Source organism: Solanum pennellii, chromosome 1 (genome assembly GCF_001406875.1).
Source record: "Solanum pennellii chromosome 1, SPENNV200".
Lineage (NCBI taxonomy): Eukaryota > Viridiplantae > Streptophyta > Magnoliopsida > Solanales > Solanaceae > Solanum > Solanum pennellii.
In genome coordinates this window covers 96,581,699-96,605,914 of record NC_028637.1, presented here as the reverse complement: position 1 = coordinate 96,605,914, position 24,216 = coordinate 96,581,699, and the positions used below count along the sequence as shown (strand labels likewise).

Below are 24,216 nucleotides of genomic sequence, written 5' to 3'. Positions count from 1 at the left end.
TTGGAGAGTGTAGGACCCACTTGAATAATAAAATATCATTACACATTTGTTATTAATAATGTTGAAATGATCCAAACTTATCTTTAAAAAAGGTGAATATTTTCTATGGTCAGTTATTTAAGTAAGTTATTACTTATAATATATATATATATTTGAAAATATCAATCAAAACTATATAGTAAAACATAGAAATAAAGTTGAAAGAAAGAATAATTTAAATTTAATAGTAGTTTTTCTTAGCTTCCTTTTTCTTGTTTTTCGGAATAAATGGTAATTATAATAATTATTTTGACTTTTTTAAAATAATATGTGGGAACGATTATTATACTCAATGAAACAACCACTAATATTTTTACTCAAAGTTATCTATGTAATTATATATTTCCTTTGCATATAATTCACTTTTCACAATTACTAGCTTCCTTAAAAGAATAAAGATCATCAACTTTTAACCACTATAATCTTAAGACTAATCACTAAAATACTAACGTAATTTATTTAAAAGATGAAATATTTATATACAGTATTTGTGTTTTGCATTGATAGATTAATGTGAGATATACATATCGTTATTAACATTTCGAGAAAGTTTAATGATGGAATTGTGATAAAAAATGTGAAAATTAAATATATTGATATCATTGATTACTGTTTAAAAATAATTTAAATTGATTTGCGGTTAAAGAGTACTCGTTATTATTATCTATGAACAAATTAAAATTATTTTGCTTAATCTAATTTGATTATTTTTCTTGTAAAAAAAAAGTCTCACATATGTGTTTCCAAGCCTTTGATATAGTCAGACAAATTTAACTATATTGGTAAATGGTAATGATAAAATAGTTATAATAAACTGTTAGAGCAATTTTGTATCATTTTACAAAAATCAGCCATAATTTTGATTATTTTCTTGGTTCCTAAAAAATATGTTATCCCTGAACAATGATTTAACTAAACAATATTGTTACTCGTGCTCTTATAACAGTATTTTTAAAAATTAATATTAAATAAAATTTGAGCGCAAATATATAAGAAAAATAGTATTCGTAAAATACTTTTTATGTTATACTCAATTAATCATCAAACGGAGCAATTACAAAAATCAAATATTATGGGTTTGTTTTCGAAATTCTATGACCGTCGTATAATTTCTAGATTTGAAATATTATATTTATACTTTGATTTTGTTATCGTTTCTTTTGGTAAATTTTATCGTGCTCTTCTTATAAGTTGTTATGTTTTCTTTATTATTTTATTGTTCGTTTATTTGAGTTTGATGTATTTGAGCTGAACAGTTTCTCTACCTCCACAAGATAGTGATAAAGTTTATGTATACTTTACGCTCTCTAGAGTCCACACCTCAATAGTATATATGTTATTATTGTTGTATACTTATTTAGTTGAATTTTAGATGGGAAAATTAAAAGAATAAAAATTATTGGATTGAGATAACTAAATTCACAAGTTATATAATAAGAATTTCCTCAATATTTATATAAAGTCACACTTCGGAACTTTTAAACATTTGAAAAATACTAAATTGATATTTTCAATTTAAATTAATCACAAAAATTTACTCTAATTTAAAATTATGTTTTATAGATACTTATAATTTTCATGGAGAAATGTTTCTAGAATAACTTATGTGATTATTTTAATTTTGATAGTGATGAGATGGCGTGTAAATAATTAAAAACGATAACAATATTTTGCTAATTATACTTCTCCGTACTTCTCCCTTCACTTATTTTTTGGAAAAATTTCAAACTTAAAAACGTCATATTTGGTGCTGTTTTTAAGGTTTTGCACTTGTGTTTTAAGGCAACAAGTTGGTCAATTAAAGCATGCCTAACAATATTATATTTTTTTAGAATTCAAAGGGAACAAGATATCTTGCGACGTTTTATTTAAGATCTTTTTTGCATTTAGATATCTCTTAAGATATTTTATTAGATGTGAATATTTTAGTTACCTAGTGGGGGAGGGAAGTATGTAGAGAGTTGGAGACGCAAGAATTTCTTTTGCTTTTCTCTTGAAATGTGTTGAAGAGTTTCATCTTCAATAAAAAAAAATTATGTGATTTTTAAAATTTATTTATGTACTCGATATATAAATCAACACTTAGGTAATTCTTAAAGATATTTTGTTAGACGTGATGTTTAGTTGCCAAGTGGGGGAAGGAAGCATGTAGAGAATCGGAGACGTAAGAATTTCTTTTTCATATCTTTTGAAATGTGTTTAAGAGTTCCATTTTCGATAGAAAAAGAATTAGGTCATTTCTAAAATTTATTTCTTTACTTGATATATAAATCAACACTTAGGGTAACTCTTAAAGATATTCTGTTAGCGTGAGTGTTTTAGTTGCGAATTGGGGGAGGGAAGCATGTAGAGAGTTGGAGACGCAAGAAATGCTTTTCCTTTTCTCTCGAAATGTTTTAAAAAGCCTCACCTCTTAAATAAAGAAAAATAGGTGAAAAAATCGTTTCTTTACCTATTATGTACATTAAAATTCGTTATAATTCTTTTGTATTGATGTTTGACATTCATATTTAAATTGTTCGTACATCAGATATTCAATTCTAAAAATAATGCTTGCATTTATTTTTTTGTCAAATTTGGAATATTTTCTAAGATGCTTTTAAGGTTTAATTTGCACTTACATGTGTATTTTAGATAGCAAGCAAATAGCAATTGATGAATTTTATTTGAGTCCGAAGTTTAAAGGGTATAAAATATTAATAAAATTTTTATATTAATTAAAACGGTAAAATCGCTGGAACAACAACAATTTCTTCCGCCGAAAAAAGCAAAATCATTGCTACTGCAGCGATTTTGCAAAATATGATTTTTTTTTTAAAAAAAAAATAAAAACGCTGCCTATGCAGCGATTTCATTTTTAAATAAAAATAAAAAAATTTCAAGAAAATCGCTGCCTATTTTCATTTTTATATTAAAAAAAATTATGAAAATCGCTGCATCAAGAAAATCGCTGCCTTAAAAAAAAATTAAAAAACGATCGAATTTTTTTAAAAAAAAAATGAAAATTTTCTTTTAATTTTTTTTTTTTAAAAAATCATATTTTTTAAAATCGCTGCAGTAACAGCGATTTTGCTTTTTCCGGCGGAGAAAATTGTTGTTGTTCCAGCGAATTTACCGTTTTGGTTAATATAAAATTATATATACCATTTTTGAATTTTTGTTAATATTTTATACCCTTTAGACTCCGAACTCAATTTTATTTGACCAAAGTCGAAATGGTCAATTAAAGTATGCGTAACAATTTTTCTTAATTATTTTTAATTAATAATAGCAAGAATATCTTACAGATTAAGCTAAACCATTTTTGTAGTTCACATTTTTGTATCGTACTGCTGCTTTCTTTGAAATTAAAAATATATTTTTTTTAAAAAATTACAACTTCGTAAAATTTTAAAGTAGAAGAAGACTATGTTTTTCAACATAAAAAGAAGAATATTACAAAGAGATAGTAATGTTTAAGTACTTGAACACATGTCTTATTACTAGCATATTCATGTTTTCGGCCGAGGAGTTTAGAGCTCTGTATCAATCATAGTAATAGCATATTGATGTAGTTTTTATTTTTTGTATATGATATCTTCTTTGATTTAGTGTGTTTAGATGATCGTACCTTATTATTATTGTTACGATTCTTTAGATATATGTTTTACGCTACTCTGTTATTAGTTGTCATATTTTTCTTTTAATCTATGAAATCTGAACATTTAAAATCCTTTGACACAGTTTGCAATTTCAATATTTCTTAGTGGGCTAAATTAGCATCTCAACTAATATCGAATATAAGTTCAGTTGCCATTCAGCCAAAAAGTGATTGTTGGGCCTCCAACCTTATATTGGGCCCAATTAGAGTTACCAAAATCTGGTCCTTTATTACCAAACGGGAAAAAGAACAAATGTACCTCTCAAACTATCGTAAATGATATACAGATATCATTCATCATATTTTTGGCCCATACCGTTCAAAAACTAGAGCATATATATACCCTTTATGCTGACGGACATATATGTGTCACAATCTTATTTACCGACCCAACATTTATTAAATATCGGATCGACGGATAAAATTGTGTCACGTTCCCGTATTTAGTCTTCCGTTAGAGTGAAGGGCATAATGGAGAATATTTGCATACCATTTACGATAGTTTGAGGGTATATTTATCCTCTTGCCTCAAGTTATTTTAACTTTTTCAAATTATTTTATTTGTAACTAATGTTGGCAAATGAATTGTACACAAATGGAATGAGTTGTTAAATATTGAAATTGCAATATTTTGTCCTCCTCAGACCCCACTTATAAAATTTCACTAGATAATATTTTGAAGTTTGGCTTTGACAAACTCAACTTTAATATCGTATATCTGAAGTTGATTTTGAAACGGCAAAACCTAGAAAACAGAAAAAGGTAGTATAAAATGGGAGTTAGTGAGGAACCAAAAGACCCCTCAAATTATTAATCAAAGCATAAATAAAAGCATCACATGAATGAATACTAACTTCCAACAGCAACAAGCAATCTTTCTGCAATTCATAAATGTCTCTTCCTCTAACAAAAACCTGTTCCATTTATTACACTTTTCTTACTCTTAACAAGCAACCAATCCCATAGGACAAAAAAAAAAGCCTTAAATAACAATATAGTATTGGAAATCTGACATTTAGATTCCATTCCATAATGTCTACTATATTTAACTCTCTATTATCCATCGAGTTTCAAAATCATATCTGCTTTCGATTATTAAAAAAGAAGGCAAGATGTACAAGACATGAACTAAATAATTGTGACACCATGTTAGCACTAATGATTCCTAATTGCCAGCTCTACACCACCAAATCACTTGTAGATGTCATTTTCAAAATACTGTGGGAATTGACATGTTCATTGCACTGAAATCAAGAAGAAACAAATGGCCCCTATATAGAACATGCCAAAACAACAGATCAAAGAAAATTAAAAAGAGTAACTAGAAGCCAATAATGGGTTCCTAAATGAGCAAAGTTAGCTGGCAAAGTGGGTAAAGAGCCAGGGGCCACTAGTTATAAAAGTACAATGAAGGAATCCTCTTATCCTTACAAAATATTAAAAACTGTAACATAGTGGCTGGCCAGAGTGGGTACAAGTGCAGTTGAGTGAGTATGTGAACAACAAAGAATAATAGCAAGGGAGATAAAAAGAATAGTATAGAAATCATTAAGGTTAGTGAAAAAGAATTACATGAAGAACAGAAAAGAATAGGATAAGCATTTAGATATATAAATATTGATGATCATATGTTCTCATTTATAACTTTTATCTCCAACTAGATGGCAAATTATGGTTTCTACTACTATTTCCTTCACTAGTTTCTGGTGCTCCATCACCATATTGTTTTCTGGCTAACTTGGGACCAGCTTGATTGTCTTGTTTGTAGTCACGGTGGGAATTAGACGATTCTCTTTCTCTACCAATACGACGTTCCTACAGATTGTTCAAGTGACAGATAAACAATCAGGGAACTTACGAAATGACATTATCAGATAGCAAAATGGGAAGGAAATGATACATACATCACGAACCAGCAGGTCATCCGCCTCTAGCATGTGGATAATGTGTCCCATTTTAGGCCTCTTTTGAGCATCAGGATCAACACACCGAAGAGCAACTAAAAGAGCACGCTTGAGTCCTTTTGAAGAAGGCATTTCGGGCAACTTAGGATCAACCACTTCCTCAGATTTTCGATTACCAACCATCATTTTTAACCACTCCACCAAATTAGTCTGCCATTAGTTTCCAAATCTTAGTTGTATGAAACATATATTACTCTGTGATGCTCATAGATTGATTAAGAAAAGAAAAAACTAACCTCGCCTTTTGGTCTACCATAATCAACTGGAGTTCTGCCAGTAATTATCTCCATGATAAGTATTCCAAAGCTATAAATGTCACTCTTCTCATTAAGCATGCCGGTACAAGCATATTCTGGTGCAACATAACTGGTACAGAAATAATGAGTTAAGTAATAGCTTCACCTAACAACGAACATTAGATTGATCCTACAGAAGAAGCCCAATTCACAGACTGAAATTGATCTCAAAAGCAGAATTCACTGACCCAAATGTTCCCATTACACGAGTTGTCACATAGCTCCTCTCTGCATTGAGGAGTTTAGCAAGCCCAAAGTCCGACAGCTTTGGATGCCATTGGCGATCGAGGAGTACGTTGCTGGATTTTACATCTCGATGAACAACTTTAGGTTCCAGACCCTCATGAAGATATGCTAAACTGCAGTATACATAGAGAACTAGCAGTCAAGCTACGTTTTAAAACCTTGATATGTACAAGAAGTTTCTGAGTACGTACGCTTTTGCTGTTCCCACTATTATAGTCATTCTAATATCCCATGTTAAAGGACTGACATCCCCAACATCTCCGTGAAGCCATTGCTCCAAAGTTCCATTATCTACATACTCATAGACAAGCATTCTAAACAGCAGAAAGACACACTCAGTCTATCGACCCTTCAAAGCAAACTACAATTTAGAATTCAAATTATAGAGTTGAAATTGATACCTGTAAGCTCCTTCAACACAGTAGCCAAGCAGCCTCACGAGATTCTTGTGTCTTACACGCCCAATAGCTTCTACCTCCACTTTAAACTCCTTCTCTGCTTGACCCCTGAGATTATTGATCCCAATAACAACTTCCACGAAATTATTTATCCAGATAAGTACTCCTATCATGCGCTTAAGATTGGAAAGAAATGATAATGCAGTTGCCAAGTAAAATCAGAATCTTCAATTATTAGTAGGAAGACAAAATTTCTCCAAACGCAAACAAAGGAATTAAGAGAGGTAGAAGCATTAAACAAACCTTACGTTCAACAATTATCTGTTTCTTCCTGATTTTAATATGTTAATTCAGATATCTACTTGGTTTTCAACTAGAAACAAAAAAAGAACACTTCACACCTACAGGAGGAGACTTAAAAGCAGAAGTTCAGAAGAAGCAAGAAAGAATAAGTACTTCCGTTCACAATGGTAGGAGGCTTGAGTGCACGTAAAGAAATCATACTTGATAACAGGAACAACTGCAGAATCTAAGCGCCATTAATTATCTCATGTAAGTTGAAGACATTATTTATATTTTTAGCAAAGCCCAAATGAGAAACAAGCAAACAAACAAAGAAAGTGACCAAACACTGAAAGAGATCAATGTATAATAAAAATCGGCATCAATGGTTTTTACCTGTTATTCAAGAGATTTTTCACAGCTACTCTGGTGCCATCAGTCAATACACCTTGATACACAATTCCATACCCACCTTCTCCAATTACATTCTCATCAGACAAGCAATTAGTGGCAGCCTCGAGCTCTCTCAGCGTATACCACCTTCCCCACCCTAAATGTGATACTTCTGGCAATTGCCCACTATTCCCTAACGACCCCGTTTCAGCTCCACTAGTCGCCCTGCTCTCACCGCTTGACGCCCCAGGCATCTTGTCTGAAAACACCACTCTGTGCTCCACCTTCCCCATGTTGATCTGTATTTCTGGCACAGCCTGATACATAAAGGGTAACAACACCAATCAAGTTCCAATTTTTAAGGAAACTCGATATTTCTTATTGAAGATAATCTAACTTAAAAAAGTTTATATCTTTCTCCGATAAAATGCAAAATTCCCAATTCAAAAAATCTCAAAGTTGTCAAAGATTTTTTTTTCTTTCAACATACAACAAAAATCCCAAATTCGAAAAAAATATTAGCTATCAAATATAAACTGAACACATATCAATCTTCACAAAAAAAAGAAGCTAAATAACCTCAATGAACTAGTAATTAAATAAGAAAAGCACGGTATATAACTGAACTTTCAAAGTAAAAAAATTGGTATCATAAGAAAACAAAACTCAAATTTCCCAATCGAAAACAATCTAAGGAACCAAAGCTTACATCTCTTTTCAATAAAAAACAAAATTCTCAGTTCACATAATCTTTGAGCTATCAAAGATAACATTATCTTCATCATAAAGCAAAAATCTCAATTCGAAAATTTTCGAAGTTATCAGATTAAATTTGTTTCTACATAAAGCAAAATACCCAATTCAGAAAAGCTCCAAACTATCAAAAGATGCCATTTTTTCTACTGAAAACACAAATTTAACCATATATCAACACAAAAAAAAAACAGCTAAAAGACGAAAATCAGAGTATGTAACCGAAATTTTCAAAGTAAAAATAGGGACCACAACAAGAAGAAAAACACACCTGAAGGACAATGGGGCGGTGATCTTGGGCGGTGTCATGGTGGACAATCTCTTGGATTTCCTTGGAGACAACTGGGGTAAGCTCAGAATTGATAGGACGGTGGAGTTTGCCTTTTTGGGTGGTAGTGCGGCGGCGAGAAGCGGTGATACAGAGTGATAGAAGGAAGAGTATGAGAACAAATACAGCTCCAACAAAGATCCCAATCACCACCCACAATTTCAATCCAAATATCGAAGTGTTCTTCGATAACTCACTGTTCACAAACGCCGCATCGTACACAGACATCTTTTTCAGTAATCAAAATCACTTCAGTGCATCTGTATTTCCAATAACTTCAGTTATATTACTACGTAATACTATATTATGAGTAAAACTAACAAAATGGAACACTGAATGAGTACGGTTTCGTTTCCCGGCGATATTCTGGTCGGATTCTTGATTTTAATGGTGGGGCAATGGGTTTATCGGCAGAATAGTGTAAACTTTGAAATGGGGTTTTTCCGGTTGAATTCTTGATTTTCCGGTGACTATAGACAAAGAGAAGTGGGCAGAGAGAGAGAGTGCGGGCGAGAATCTCTCCTTTTCTCTTTTTTTTTTCTGCCAGGCTAGCAACTTGTAATATTGTCTGTTTTTTCTTATTATTATATTAACCCCCATAAGTTTAAGAAACTTTGAATTAAGTATATTACATTTTTGAAAAATGTCATTTTTCCCCCACCCTTTTCAAGGAAAAAAAAACAAAAATATTTGTATTATAAAAAATGATCGACATAGGTTGTGGTGCAGTAAAGTGAAACTATTTCACTCTTAATCAAAAGTCTTGAATTTGAGTTTTGAGTTTGGAGTTGGGAGTAACGTCATCCCCGAATTAGCCATGCAGTGCATGATTTGAATATTCCCGATTAAACCTTGCAGTGTGCGATCTATATTTAATCAAAACTCTAATAATAAGAATCGTAATATAAAAATTATTTGTCGTTAGATGTTTGATTATTTGTATTACATTAATTAGTTTTGAAGATATTAAGAGTGTTTTAAGTTATTTCAATTAGTTTAATTCACGTATTAGTACTAGTTTTTGTATTCACATTTCATATTCGATCTCGCACAAAGGAGCAACTAAATATTAGTATATAAACGATATTAAATATATAACTATAGTTTTTAGCCAACAAATAGTATTTGAATTATATATTAATGACTAATTCTTCATAACCATGCAGGCCTTTAATTGTTATTGGATAATGATGAACATTTCAAGCAATTGACATTAATTATATATATTGGAAGGGTAAAAATATTTTTGAATAGAAAAAATTAAGATGTAAATCTTTTTATTGTTTAATCTTTGTCTTATTTAAAAAATAAATTTTGAAAATAATTAAAATATTTAGATACAAACATGTTCATAGATTTAATTCCAAATCAGAACTCTATCTCAACCTCAACTTTTGAGTTTAAATGAAATATTTTATTAAAATTTAAATAATAAATAAATAAACTATTACTAAATGTGAGTTCAAAACACATTTGGAAAAATATTAGAAGGGTCCAAATACAATATCTAAAAGTTTAGGGGTCTATAATTGCTGAGACAAAATAAAGACAGCCCATGATGAGAAAAAGTCTTGATAATTAGAAAATGACATGTGTGTCCCAATTTGGAATTCTTTGAATTATGTGCTATATCACTTACTTCAGTTTAAGTTACTCCGTTTTCGGATTTGAGTTTTAAATATATATTTTCTTAAAAGAAAATATCATCTTAAATGAGTTATATATTGCGTAAATTTAGATTAGTTAGATTTTAATTAACTCGTTTGAATTTAAATAACAATAGTCATTAGGTTTGAAATTTGACTTTTTGAGTATGAAATAATTTTAATAGAAAATGTTTTCTTAAATAAGTCGTGTTCAGAATAAATCTAGATTAGTTGAATTTTAATGCGAGCATGAAAGAAAAAAAATAAAAAGAAGCGATATACATTGAAAAAAAATTCTTAAATGAGTCATAAACTGCGTGAATCTAGATTATAAAATTTCAATGCGAATTTAAAAGAGAAATAAAAAAGTTATATGCATTACAAATATATATTTTATTAAATGAATAATATTTTTTTTTGGGATATATTAACTTATAACTAGAAGAAAATAACATTAATTTATTTGATTTAATATGCTAAATTATGATTGTTTAAAACGATATTTTATATTAATATCATGAATTGTTATAACTTTAAAATATCTCAATTTATTAATACAAAACCTACTGCCTGGTTCCCACTTCCTAAATCCTAACGGTTGGATACAAGTAGGGAGTAGGATTTTGACATCAAACACCTCAAATAATTTACTTCCGTTCATTTTTACTCGTTCATAAATGATTTTATGTATTTATTAAAAAATAATAAATAAAATATAAATATTTTGCTATGATATTCATATATTGGTATATAATATTTAAAAATTTGAGAAATGAATAATTAATATTAAGTATAAAATAGAAAAATAAAATTATTATTTTTCTTAATATGCTAAAACCTAGTTCGGATGGTTGTTACCTGTTCTATTATATTGTATTGTTAATTTAAATAAAATGTTTATTTTGATTGTTACTTAAGTTCTATTGTATCATATCGTTTAAATTCATCGTTGGATAACAACAAAAAAAGACTTGTTTTATGTAACAACTGATAAGGTGTGATCGCGTCATTACCTTGGTATTTTCTTCTCATTTTGTCTTTAATTATTGTTTACTTATCATATTTCATCTAATATCCTACCTTTTCAAAATAGCTCTATCTCGTACCTTACTTTTCTTGTAGGTTTATTATTCAAATCATAGATGTATAACATTATGTAACGATGGAAAATAATATAATTTTATACAAACATTGTATTCTTTAATCCAATACAATACAATATATTTTAAAACAATACATAATAACTATCCAAACAAAGTGTAAAGTGGACAAATGATAGTAAAACTTACTTTTAATATAATGGACAAGTGAAATCGAACAGACAGAGTTAAAAAGAAGCATTTAAAATAACAACTAGGTAACGACAAAAAATAATATAATATATCTTAACATTATATTCTTTAATCCAATACAATACTATACAATATATGATGAAACAATACATAATAAACATCCAAACAAAATGTAAAGTGGATAAATAAAAATAAAAACTACTCTTAGTATAATGAACAAGTGAAATCGAAAGAACAAAAGTAAAAAGGAAAATCATTTAAAACAACAACTAGGTACTTTATAATTAACATTTTGACAACCCCACCTCTTAGTTGAGGATCATTAAAGTAATTTATCATTTAGATGTGTCCAAATGGTTTGTCAACTTAAACCACTTGATTGATGTTGAATTAGGGAAACTTATTTATATATGGTTAAACTATCATTAGCTTTTGGTTGTGAATGTGCTATCTTTAGAATTTTTTTCTCCAAAGAAATAATTGACCTTTATGATGATACTTTACCTTTTTGTTGGAATCCTATTGGTTTATTATAAAGCTACATGATTGTATAGCACTCTCATTCTTCCTCCTTAAGTATCCAACTTTAGTAAAGACAAGAGAATGATACGTGCAGATGTTGCAAATCTAACTTTTGCACTTAAAATAAGGTTTTAATGCCTAGTTACCAAAAAAGTTGATTACAATTATAGCTTATTTTTGAAATAGTAGTCATGTACCAACACCAATGGATATGTAATGAGCTCCTTTCCATCAGAATGACTTCGAATAACTAGTTTACCAACATGATCGAAATATACATTTTATTGAAAACTAGTTGGCTGAAACGATTGCGACCACAATTAATCCAATAATGTATGTTAATCCTAGGTTCATTAGCTTGTTTTCCATTGTCCCACATTTGTCTAGAACTGTGAAAAGTTTCGAATGTGTGAGAAGCTAGGACATCACCATAGCTACCACAGCAATACTCGAAAATATCGAACCCTTTAGAAGAGTTACTGAACTTGCATTAGCATATTTTCAAAGGCTAATAAGTAGCTTGCTCATTAAAAACCATTTTCATTATCCTGCTGCCCACTGTAAACTGTTGAGCTACTAGTGTGATCTGCCTGAGTTTTTTCAAGCTGTAGCTACATCTCCCAGAAAGCTAGAATTGCCAAAAGTATGGTTAGGGGTAAATTTTCGACCTAGACATGTAAACCACATGGATGACAAAACCACGATCCTTACGACCCCTCAAAAGCCCTATGTTGTGAATATAACATGACAATATCAGCATACATGACGTTGCAAGTATATAGTATCTATGCTTGCAGATGTGCAGTGTAGAACGAGCTCTACATTGAACGGTGAAACTCCCATGAATGTGTCACTCCGTCTTCTTATCAGATTCATCAATGGCAGCCAATCTTTCAACGAGGGGAGGGTGAGAATAATGATAGGCTGAATACCAAGGATCTGTATTCATAGATGACAAGTTCTCTTCCTGCAAGACATCAGACAAGATTATACATATCTAGTACCATGCAAATACTTCAAAGTAAAGGACAACATGCACAATCCAATAATCTCTGGTTTTATATAATATCGTGAAAATGATAGATGAAAACTGTTCCTAAATATTAAAGCTGAGATGTTCCAGAAAAAGTAGAGAAAGTTAACCTGCAGTTTCACAAGACCAGCTCGAAGAGGTGCAGCATAACCCAGTTTCTTTGCAAATGCATCAGCCTTGAGAAAGAAAAAACATCAAGTTCAAGTTAAAGCTTTTAGGGGGTAAACAATGTCTTCACATTACAGTTCAAGTAAAGCTTTTCGGGGTAAACAATGTCTTCACATTAGCTCAAGCAAAAGCTTTTTGGGGGTAAACAATGATTCAAAATAAAAGATAAGTGCTAAACCGAGATTTACCTGGAACTCAAAGGCACGGCTTACAAGGTTAAGGCCAAAGCTCACAAGGTGCTGGAGAGGTATCACAGTATGCTGCAACAATAACCATTATATTGAACAAATTAGAAAAAAAGTCATTGATTTTTAATTGAAAAACATTAATCCCAGTATTTTTTGCAGTATTTCAAACAATATAATAGTGAAGACCAACCTGGTTGCATACACAAAATTATTGACTATCACAAAGCAGAACCTTAAGGTACTAGTCACAATTTATGCCAGGATTTGACTTTAAAGTGAAAGAACATTTCAAAATGAAAATCTCGATTTAACTATTAATGACTTTAAGATATGACTACAAAATATGAACTGTTTTGTAATATAAGTAAAACAAGAGGTTTCCAAAAAATGAATATTGGTTTGACTTTTTATGATAGAATGGAGAAAAGTTGTATTGAGAAAAGAAAATGCAAGTCCCACTGATCTACACGATAAGTTAAAAAAATTCTCTTCAGAAACATGACCATTATTTTGATCTGAGCTAGAAAATGAAAAATGGAGATTCACAGTTCAGACAACGGAAGCAAAAGAAGGGTCATTTCTTTCTAAGTTTTGAAGGCGCATTGAAAATCTCAAGTAATCCTACATAGAAATTTCCTCCTAAATTGGTAATTATGACCTAAAAGATGTCACTTGAAAGGGATTTCAATATTTCAGACTTCAGTTATCATAGTTAAACCTTCCTAATCGCCACACCTCCTGACCAGATGTCCAGTGTTACCTGAAATATGATGAGTCCAATGAGAACTGGTTGTGTATCAAAGCCAAAACTCTGAAACAAGTCCTTTGAATTCCTAACAAGAGTGTACCCTCCAAACTGCAAGAACGTGAGAATCTGCAGGGATATACTTCTATCAGAAAAGGATGAACATGAATCTAAAGTTAAGTTAGACTAAAAGGACAACAATTATATATGTACATATATGTACGTATGTATGCACCACATGGTTAAGTACATATATATGCTCGAGCATTCCAATCAGGTAAAGGAGAAGCAAGATACTATCTCAACGTCAGACGTCATTCAACAAGAGTTAGAAAGTCATGCACCTGAAACTATGCAATGTAAGCCTGTCTAGTTGAATGCTAGTGAGGATAATCAATTAGTTTCACCAGCATTTTATTTCCAAAAGATTTACAATAGTGATGTCCATAAACAATAACTTGCAACATCATCTTACAACTTGATTCCACCAACAAATCCCAGTCAACCATCAAGTTCAAAAACAGGGGCAATCATCAACGCATAAACTGAAACCAAAACCTTTTACCAGAATATGATAAACCTAATGTTAATAGTCCTGAAAGTACACTGCAATGACAGATTCCCAAATATCGAGGTCACTTTTCTCCAGGTACAAGTGGCTGCCCAACCGAGTCTAGCACTAAAAAGATCAGACTTCAAATTGTTTGGCAGTTGGAAAATACTTGGCCCTATAGAACAAATGCTCAAGTGATCCCGATCCGAAATTGAGAATCAAGAAAGACTTGTTGACAGTGACAACCCTAAACAATACAGATGACAGTGAGGATTCAAATCAAATTTGTTTTACTGAGGCCCTCTTCAGCACTGCATTCAAGCTGCTATTAAGAATCTCATATCTTCAACCAAATCGCCAGTCAGAAAGGGAACCAATGGAACTCAGAAAAAAATATAGTGCTTCGAGAATAAAATTATTCACCATATGCATGCTATGGAAGTTATTATTCAGCATATGCATTTCAAAACTTTGATGATGAGAAAGCCGATTAAGGAGAGGGCTGCCATGGTTCAAGTATCATTATTCGGCAGATGCATTTAGAATCATATGATTGGAAACTGATCAAGGATTATGATGGGAGTAACTTGATCAAGGAAATATACTGTGACAAAGAAACTAGTACGGCTTCTTTCAAGTAGATATTTGTATTAGGCGCACAGAGGAAGCAAGAAATTTTGACTCCGAAAGTCAGAGAAGACTGTAAAAACTGACAAAATAAGCAAGAGGAGGAAAGGAAAACCCCAAAACACGGAACTGGGTTGGATCCACCTAGAAAGTTGCATACCAATAATTCAATCAAACTACATTGTTGACCCAGATTAATTAAGTTAGCTATATGAATCAAGGTACTCATTCTACTATATCAGGTCCTTTATACTAACAAATTATTTTCAACCTCTCACAGTTAAATCCACAAGACATTATTCCTGACCCAGCAATGAAAATCTTTGTCGGCCAAGTATAAGTGTAACCATAGATGAGATTTTATCTAGATTGATTATGTGCAATTGTAGGTCTTTCCTTACAACTTCCCTTCATGTGATTTTACATCTACCTCACTAATTGCTCCTTTTAGCACCTACAAAAATTACATAATCACTCCTACAAACGGCTGCACACAGGTTTACCAAGGGCATGACTAAACTATCTAACCCGATCATTCCTCATTTATGATATGTGTGCTAGTATTAGTATTCTCTGTCAAATGTGGTCCAAAGGGCGGGTCACGGACAGATTTCTCGGTTATTAAAAAAAAGGAGAATAAAATCAATAAAGAGTAAGACCTAGCAGGCGGGTGGTCGGGGGTTCTGCTATTGACTAGAGTGACCTCAGTAAATTTCTTGGCCAGCTAGAGATGGAAATCCCTCCTGCACCCTACCCACCCTAAAGAACTGCTAACAGACTGAAATATGAATAACTGAAAGCATGGGCTTCAGGAATCAATTGGCCTACCTGAACAGCAATAAAGGAGTACATTGTGTGATTAAGTTTCCAGTGGCCAAGCTCGTGTGCAATAACAGCAACGATTTCCTCATCATTCTTGCACTACAGAGCATAAATAAGTGAAATTAAAGGACACCCAAAATACAAACTAAAAGGGATTAAAGAGAATCATTTTTTAAAAGCAAGAAAAATAATAAAAGGAGAAGAAAGAAATAATGGGGAGAAAAAGAGTGTGTTGACCAAAATTCTCGACATGTATCATAATATATGTATCTTCATGAGTCTAGCTACAAGGATACCACATATAAGGAGTGACTATCATATGACATGTGCAGTAATTGGTAAAGACATCATTCTAACATCCAATCAGTTCAAAGAAATAGATATCATTTTAATTGGTTAGAAATGTAAATGAAGAGTCCCAACATATAATGACACTGGACCTGTATACATTCATTCCTCAAGATATAACTCCAACTTAAGCTGGTGTACACAACTCTCAAATACGGTAAATTAGAATATCACCTTGAGGACACTCAATACTGAAGCAGTGAAATAGCAGAAATTGTTTTCAATGAACAACCATTAGCATACAAGTCCACCCGATATGCGACGTAAAATTGGTTTTGGTAAAATGATCACAGTAACATATTTTACCATCTTCAATTTTTCTCAGAATCAAAGACACTCCTTCCATCACACAGATATCTATTCTGGTAATCCTTCTCGGAATGAACCAACAAAGTTATAGTTCAATTGTTATGCAATAGTAAAAAGGTAGAGCTTCTTCATGAAAACTCATAACTCTTATCATTGCTGTTTCACCCTAATCACAAACATATTAGAACAACCTTTTACCAACAAAACCATTTCAAGACGTCGATTAAATGTTCATAACTTCATCACTAATAGCAATGAGCAGAAGACCAGAAGAAAAACCAGGTTTTATAGACACCACACCTGCTGGATGAGTGTATCATAGAGGACAATGCGCTTGTTCTTGAAGAATCCGTACATGTATGCCTAGCAAATGGTTGCAGACACAAGATCAGTCCATGGATTAAGAGAAAAGATAATAGATAAATAGGTATACAAGAGATGAGACAAATAGGAAACTACAGGAAAACATCAGGACAATATTATACCCTCTGTGACAATCAATATTTCAGTCACACATGACATAACTCCAACAAATGAGTGGGCAGATAGATTTACAATACCCATTTTCATATCCCTTTTGCCCCCAGAAACTACAATATCCCAAAAACTAATATGATAAAAAAGCTCAGCTTTCTACATGAAGTAAGAATAAGTTGGTCACTACAAGCTGGAACCTGAAGCCGTAAATGCTGTTTTGTATCTATAAAGCCCAGGAAGTGTAGGCACACTTCTACATACACCTGTGTGAGAATCCTAGCCAACGACACATCTAATAATATAATGTGGTTAATGTAGATGGGATGAGGACTAAAGAACCATCGTATATGATTATTGTACGCATTGAACTTGAAAACGAAATCAAAGTGAGCATCAGAAAACTATATTGAACTCCAAGAACAAATGTGAAAGCGTAAGCAAAATAACTTCAAAAGGCAGCAGAGGGGAAAAATTCTGTGTATTTTTTGAAACTGATAAAAGAATCTTTGTACGTATTTTATATCCCAAAAAGCACAAAATGGGTTTGCAACTAATTTGTACAATAGTCTATCAATAGTTCCTCTGTTGGACGTGGTTGTATCATCTCATTACCATTCACTATATACAAATGCAAGAGAATGAGAACTTGTTCAACCATTGTTTATCATTGCAAGTGCACTAGCTGTGTGAAATTGAACATTCTTTTCTCGCTGAAAGATAACTAACTATCAAAGAAACGAAATTCAAAACAGAAAATAAGAGAGACATCTATAGACAGAACCGAGTTAGCTCCTGTACATCTTAGCTGTTTATCATATTCGATTTGTTCAAAATGGAAGTGGAATACCTTTACTAAACCTTTTACAAACCATAGAGAAAACAGAACACACACCCTCATCTCCAAAATATATGACAAAATAGGAAGGTACAAAACAAAGATATAGCAAATAAGAGATGTTTATTGCAAACCTGCTTTAGTAAAGCTAAGATATTGAAGCAAAAGATCTTAGAGGAGAAACTCTAACACAACCATCTAAACTCTGATTGTCTGTGCCGCAAAAGGCTATCACAGACTACCAAGAGGATTACAAGTCTTCAAACTGGAATCAGAACAAAATTGGCCCAATTTAAAAACCCAAATTATCATCTAAGACTTTACTAGAACAGCTTGGATCTTGGTACTAGAACAGATTGGATCTTGGACCACACAACCTATGAAACCTAGGCAGCATGAATTTGCAACAAGTAAAATTCAACCAGCATACATGTATAACTACTATGCATATATCACTATAATAAACAAATACTCACATTGCTATGGCTTGACCTTGTGGAGCCATCAACAACAAACAATTTCTTTAGGGGAAATTTGAGTGAGGATGCAAGATTCTCGATCTTCAACCTAAGCTCTCCCTGTGGAAGCTACTCATCGGAAGAAAACCTAATCAGCACTTTGGAGCTGCGCGAAATATGTTTTCCTCTTCTTCAGGGGAAGAGAGAGTTGATGTACTACTTACCGGAGTGAACTTGTTGAAAAGTGGAGCAATTAGTACTGGGTAGATAGTCATCATAACAAGAGACAAAATCAGCATAAATCCCCATAAGTAAATTGCCAAGTAAGGACCTCCTTTCTGCAAATCAAGAATTGCTTTACACTGTTAGTGGAATGCACAATATGACCAGCCTCAAATGTACATGCAAGGAGCATCCCTAGACCCCAATCAAAAGTAAATGAGATGGAGATCCAAGAACAGATTGATGTCAAATGAGATGAATAAGTGAGGGCTACAGCACGTTAAAATCTTGAATTAACCATAACTGCAACAGAAAGTATCCTTTAATACATAAAATGCGGCAGTACCTGTACTATAACAATAATGGCAGCCACAATGGGAGGACCAATCACAATAGATAAAGCAATTCCTTTTATCATATCCCTGAAGTATAACCACACTGTTTGCTGCATCACGAAAACAATTCAAATTCCAAAAGGACATGTTAAACCACCAAGAATTGACAAATGCATGGAACTTTTTATGATGGAAAAAAGAATTATATTACTTCCATGATACCTTGTTGAACCCATGGCGGGCCTCGATCACAAAGGTTGAATACAACGAAAATGGCAGATCGGTGATCTGTACAAGTAATTGAAAATTAGCTTGATACCAGATTATAAAGATTAGGACAGACATAATGTTTTGAGGCAATCCAGAATACTTAAGACATCATTGGTCCAGGATATCACTATACTAAACAGTAAAAACCAAATACAGTAGTTGCAGTAAACAACATGTTTCTTGTAATACGTTTCTACCTGTTAATTGTATCATTTCAGAAGAGGAACCAATAGCAAGTTCACTACAATAAAGTAATCTCTAGGCAAATAGAAGTATTTCGCAATTGTTTACAAACTGGGAACTAATAAAAAGATGTATTGATCTCTGATAAACCAAAAACATAAAACTACAAATCAAAGTTGCAGGTCATTGCAGTACAAAGCATGAATAAGATGTCAGGTCAGACATTAAGCGAACCAGGACCAAAAGTACCAAGTTATAAAAAAATTCACCCTAGGAGTTCAGTAAACAGGTCGACACTTTTTTTAAAATTGGTAATTGTGTATTATATCTAAGAGACAAAACAAAACATAGGTATACTGCAAACATATTTGCATGTGAATTTTAAATTCAGGCCGACGCCTTTACTTAAGCATGATTCTTCGTACAGAGCACCACATTATAAGAGATGACAAAGAAGATAATTAAATTAGAACTGGAGCTATCTTTAATCCAACAAAAAAGAAAAAGGAAGACCAGGACTACACATATCGTTTACAGTTTCAGCCAATGTGAACCAACTACATTACTTGAGGTCAAAGAACGCTATACAGAGAACTCATTAGGATATATAGGAAGCCTTTATGCATGAAAGCTTCAGCAACAATTATTCACCAGATACTTAAACAGCGATTTGCCTTTTTTTTTTTTATTCCTGCGGTTTGGATCCAAAACAATTTCTGAATGAGGCCACAGATAAATCGAAAAAGAAATTGTTTTTTATTATACCTCCTATTTTTTATGAAAAGAATGAATGATCAGAAAAAAATGAGTTCGGATCTCCTGCGTGAATGATTAGGAAGATCCAAAACCAAAATTAGTGGTTTTTAGGTTGCTCCCTGTTCATACAATGCTGACAGCTCTGGTTGTTGGTTGGGTCGGTTCATATGTCGTTATAGCAAACTATCTTACAAAACAAGAAACAGACAAGTTTCCTGACAAGAACTAACGCAAAACCCCTCAAATAAGCAAACAAGGAGTTATTACATAATCAAACGCAGATCAAAAATCATCAACCTTTACCTTGTCAGCTAGCATTCAATGGATAACGTCATCCGTGAGGCATAATTTCATTTACATTTCACAGTTCAAAATTTTTATGCAAGCTCGACTCACAAGGACAAGCAGTTGACAACCAAATTAAGTAGAAACACTATAGTTCCAAGTTCCGAGACTAGAAACTATGAGCGATTTGATCAAATTCATAAAGTGGTAACTACTCTAGTCTGGAATTACACAGACAACAAAGTACCCGAAGCATTAAGGAATGTTAGAACTTCTGTAACTCAAAGGGGAGTGAATCTGAGGATTTGTGCATTAAATATAGATTTTAACATAACGCTACACTATTTTAATGACAAAAAACTCCAAGAAATGTCAACCATTATGAACAAGAATCCAAAAAGATATCCATATGCACCTGTGACCAAACCATAACTCCTGCTAAAAATGAGAGTGTGTGAAATATTTCATTCTCTGCATTGAGACCAAGGTATACCAGAAACTCTCCTGATCTCTGCCAGAAAATAAAACACAAAGTCAATTGAATTTCCAGAGTGGCAAGAGAGAACATTCTAAAGATAAAACTTGAACCATTCACCTTCCAAAACCAGGGCAATATCCGGAAGTACAAGATGGAAGAGTCCATAATTATGGTAACAAACTCGTGGATAAAATGGAAGTAACTGAAACAAAATAAAGACCAAAAAGTCAAAACGGAAACCAAACAAAACAGAGCAAGAGCAGATAAGAGTAAGATTGTGTCCAGTGAACAAAAGAAAACAAGTGAAAAAACAAGTATAGGAGAGCAACCTTTTGTCTAGACTATAAGCACGGGACTTCTCAAATTTTTCCTGGCTGATAACTCCCACCAAAGGTTTGGGAAGTGTTGGCAATTTATGAGCAGCGTGCTGCCGTACATCAAGGTATGACTCAAATATATACATTAATATCATGAAACCTGTAAGATTCAAGAGAAAACTTAAAGCCAAAAGCGCAATAAAAAGGGAGATTTATACTACAGTATGTAAAGAAGGCACTAAAAAAATCGAGTCAAGTCCAAGATAATATCTGGAGCAAACAGCCAATTAACAACCAAGTGACACAAAAAACTAACGATTTACAGAGGTGAAACATTAGATGACACAACATATCTCAAAAACTGAACAGAACCAAACCAGACCTTAATAAATTAAATTCTAATTTAGTTTCTCAGCAAACACTTAACAAAATACTAATTCAGTCATCGACAAATTCAACAAAACTCTAATGCAATCTAATATATTGCCGTTGGCTATGTTTAATAACTTTGGTGTTTTCATAAAAGTTTTTCAACAACAACAATGCCCCATTGCCAAAATCCAAACAAGTTGGGCCGACTATATGAATCTTCAATGACCATGTTTCACCATTTAAATTGATCATAGGTCAACATTATACAAACAAAAATAAGTACAATAAAACAAAATAAGAAGTGCAAACAATAAATTACAAGAACAAGAAAATAAAGCAAAATTACAAAATAGAGGATGCCAAGACTCCTAAAAAGATATGGTCCTGTCCATACTGTCTTCAAGATAATTCAAGAAAACCAAGAACTTAAATGCCTATTTCTTTCTAAGCAGACAGATAACCGAAAGACTGCAACTACTTAATCAACATGAAACATGAAAGAATCATAATAGCTAATTGATTATCCTCAAAATAGAAAATGAACACATTCAAACGAGACTCTACGAAAACTTAATCAAGAACCCCAAGACTTTGAACTTCCAGACCAAGAAAAAATCAACGGACCCAACTAATGCATAAAACATGTCAAGACTTTCACAGATTCCGATTAAGTTAAAGATATCCAAAAAAGTTTGTGTTTCTTTCTTTCTAAAACAAGCAACAGAAAAAACCCCGAGGACTTTAATTCAAGATTTGGAGATTCAATCCACAAATGTTTGATCAAGAACCTAATACATTTGACCTTAAAAAATAGAAAATAATGAAGCCGTACCAACAACTGCTTCCAAGTACGGAAATGCCATGGCGAACTCACTGTGAAGAGAGAGAGAGAGAGAGAGAAGGGTACAGTGATGCAGAAGCGTTTCGTTTGGGTAATTTATGAAGAATAGTTTAACGGGTCGGTTGGGTCGGTCGGGTCGAGTGATTTATGGGTCACTGTGTGTTTGGGAAATGAAAGACGAGGAGTTACTATATATATATTAGTCAAAAATCAACTTCCAACAAATATCCTTAGAAATTATGGTTTGTTCGCTTATAAAGGCTTAAATCTAATTATTGAGATCTTAAATACATTAAATTAATCATTTTTTAAGGGTCTAAATAATTTGTTCTGATCTTATCATTGAGGAGTTATTTGCTGGATAAATAAAAAAATAAGCTATATATAATATATATAATCTTTCCTGCTGCTAATTATTCAGTTTTCAAGAGTTATATTACTTTACTTGATCGATATTCTAGAGTGAAAGAAGCAAAGTTTATATGGAATTCAATTATGTTGTCAAAGCATAAAATGATCTCATGGATTGCTTCCCAAAGGCCAATAGAATACTTACCAACAAAAGAATGACCAGATTGAACATTTCAGTTGATGACCTTACATGCAGTTTGTGTGAGGAAAATGAAATAGAGGCTCAGAATCATTTGTTTGCTACATGTGACTGGATATCGGAAATAAGGGTCGCTCTCTCTACACAATCAGGTTTGTACTTGCAACAGAGGGGAGTAATACAAAATCTACGATGGTTTCAAAGAAGAAATGGAAGAGGTTCCAAAAGGAAGTAGTTACGGCAATTTATGGTGCTATGATTTATCACACTTGGCGAGCAAGGAACATGAAGATTTTCAGGAACATACATGTGAATACGAATTTTGTTACAGCACAGATTCAAAGGGAGATTAGGGAGAGGACAGATATGTTACACTGTCCAAAAGAGCTCATAGATGCACTAACTTAGTGCTTAGATTTTGTAACTAGATTGTTGGTATGACTTGTTTGATTTTTTGATTTTTTGCTTAAGGTCTAGATACTTGCTGCAACTTTCCTATAAGGGAATGACAATATTTGATGCTCTTTAATTCTGCAAATGGTTCTTGTTGGTGCAATGTTAATATTTCACAGTTATTATAAAAAAAATATTTGTACAGCTTATATGAAGTTTGATAAGTAGAATAAATAACTTATATAATCATATATATATTTTATACAACATTTGGATAGTAATTTAGAAATTCGCAAGTATGACATATGTATAAATTATGAGAGATTTTATGTATTGTTGTTAGTTGTTCATGTATTAGTTATTAAGAATTGTTGGGTAGCTGATATTTACAGGAAATTACTTATTCATGAAAAAAAAAGTACTGTTATATTTTATGAACAATAGAAGGTAACATAACATGCATGACTAATATATGCATAAAAATACGTGTATATAGTGATTCACATATATATGAATACCATTTATGCGAGTAAGGTTTGAGAATGACGAGCGAGATGGGAGGAAGACAAACAAGATTTATTTTATATCTCATTTACACGTGAATCACACTGAACATACACTAAATATATGTATTTGTTATAATTCGCACGTATATGGGCTACTGAGTGTGCGAACGAGATATGAGAATGATAATGAAGATGAGAGTAAGAGAAAGAACAAATTACACATGAATTTGACCTCATGTATATGGACGTATCTTAATGCATCAAAATTTGGTAAGATTCATAATACTCTTAAGTAGATGTATGTATAGGGAGACATGGTCCAAGCACGATGAAAAAATGAAAAAAA

At 32.3% G+C, this 24,216-nt stretch overlaps 2 protein-coding genes across 2 annotated transcripts; both read right to left on the bottom strand.

The window, feature by feature from the left end:
* Positions 1 to 5,200: 5,200 nt before the first annotated feature.
* On the bottom strand, positions 5,201 to 8,884 carry LOC107008121 (probable serine/threonine-protein kinase At1g01540). Its single transcript, XM_015207040.2, has 8 exons — positions 8,283 to 8,884; positions 7,262 to 7,575; positions 6,587 to 6,691; positions 6,377 to 6,499; positions 6,128 to 6,298; positions 5,880 to 6,009; positions 5,584 to 5,793; positions 5,201 to 5,494 (listed from the first exon to the last, which is right to left on the bottom strand). Exons 1-8 carry the CDS (start codon positions 8,565 to 8,567, stop codon positions 5,327 to 5,329), a joined length of 1,506 nt encoding a protein of 501 aa, XP_015062526.1. The 5' UTR covers positions 8,568 to 8,884; the 3' UTR covers positions 5,201 to 5,326.
* Positions 8,885 to 12,289: 3,405 nt separating this feature from the next.
* Positions 12,290 to 22,568, bottom strand: LOC107008399 (CAAX prenyl protease 1 homolog). Its single transcript, XM_015207422.2, has 14 exons — positions 22,413 to 22,568; positions 21,221 to 21,368; positions 21,009 to 21,093; positions 20,829 to 20,924; positions 19,142 to 19,207; positions 18,931 to 19,029; positions 18,587 to 18,700; positions 18,381 to 18,491; positions 16,893 to 16,955; positions 15,942 to 16,034; positions 13,949 to 14,062; positions 13,189 to 13,260; positions 12,943 to 13,008; positions 12,290 to 12,766 (listed from the first exon to the last, which is right to left on the bottom strand). The coding sequence occupies exons 1-14, from the start codon at positions 22,441 to 22,443 to the stop codon at positions 12,650 to 12,652; spliced, it is 1,275 nt and encodes a 424-aa protein (XP_015062908.1). The 5' UTR covers positions 22,444 to 22,568; the 3' UTR covers positions 12,290 to 12,649.
* Positions 22,569 to 24,216: the final 1,648 nt, after the last annotated feature.

Excerpts from the sequence above, each read along its gene's own strand:
- LOC107008121 (XM_015207040.2), bottom strand. The coding sequence starts at position 8,567 with ATGTCTGTGTACGATGCGGCGTTTGTGAACAGTGAGTTATCGAAGAAC. Across the intron at positions 5,794-5,879 it reads ATGGTAGACCAAAAGGCGAG|ACTAATTTGGTGGAGTGGTT; the intron begins GTTAGTTTTTTC and ends AACTAATGGCAG. Across the intron at positions 5,495-5,583 it reads ATGACCTGCTGGTTCGTGAT|GAACGTCGTATTGGTAGAGA; the intron begins GTATGTATCATT and ends AACAATCTGTAG.
- LOC107008399 (XM_015207422.2), bottom strand. The coding sequence starts at position 22,443 with ATGGCATTTCCGTACTTGGAAGCAGTTGTTG. Across the intron at positions 21,369-22,412 it reads GTACTTGGAAGCAGTTGTTG|GTTTCATGATATTAATGTAT; the intron begins GTACGGCTTCAT and ends TGAATCTTACAG. Across the intron at positions 21,094-21,220 it reads GCTTATAGTCTAGACAAAAG|TTACTTCCATTTTATCCACG; the intron begins GTTGCTCTCCTA and ends ATTTTGTTTCAG.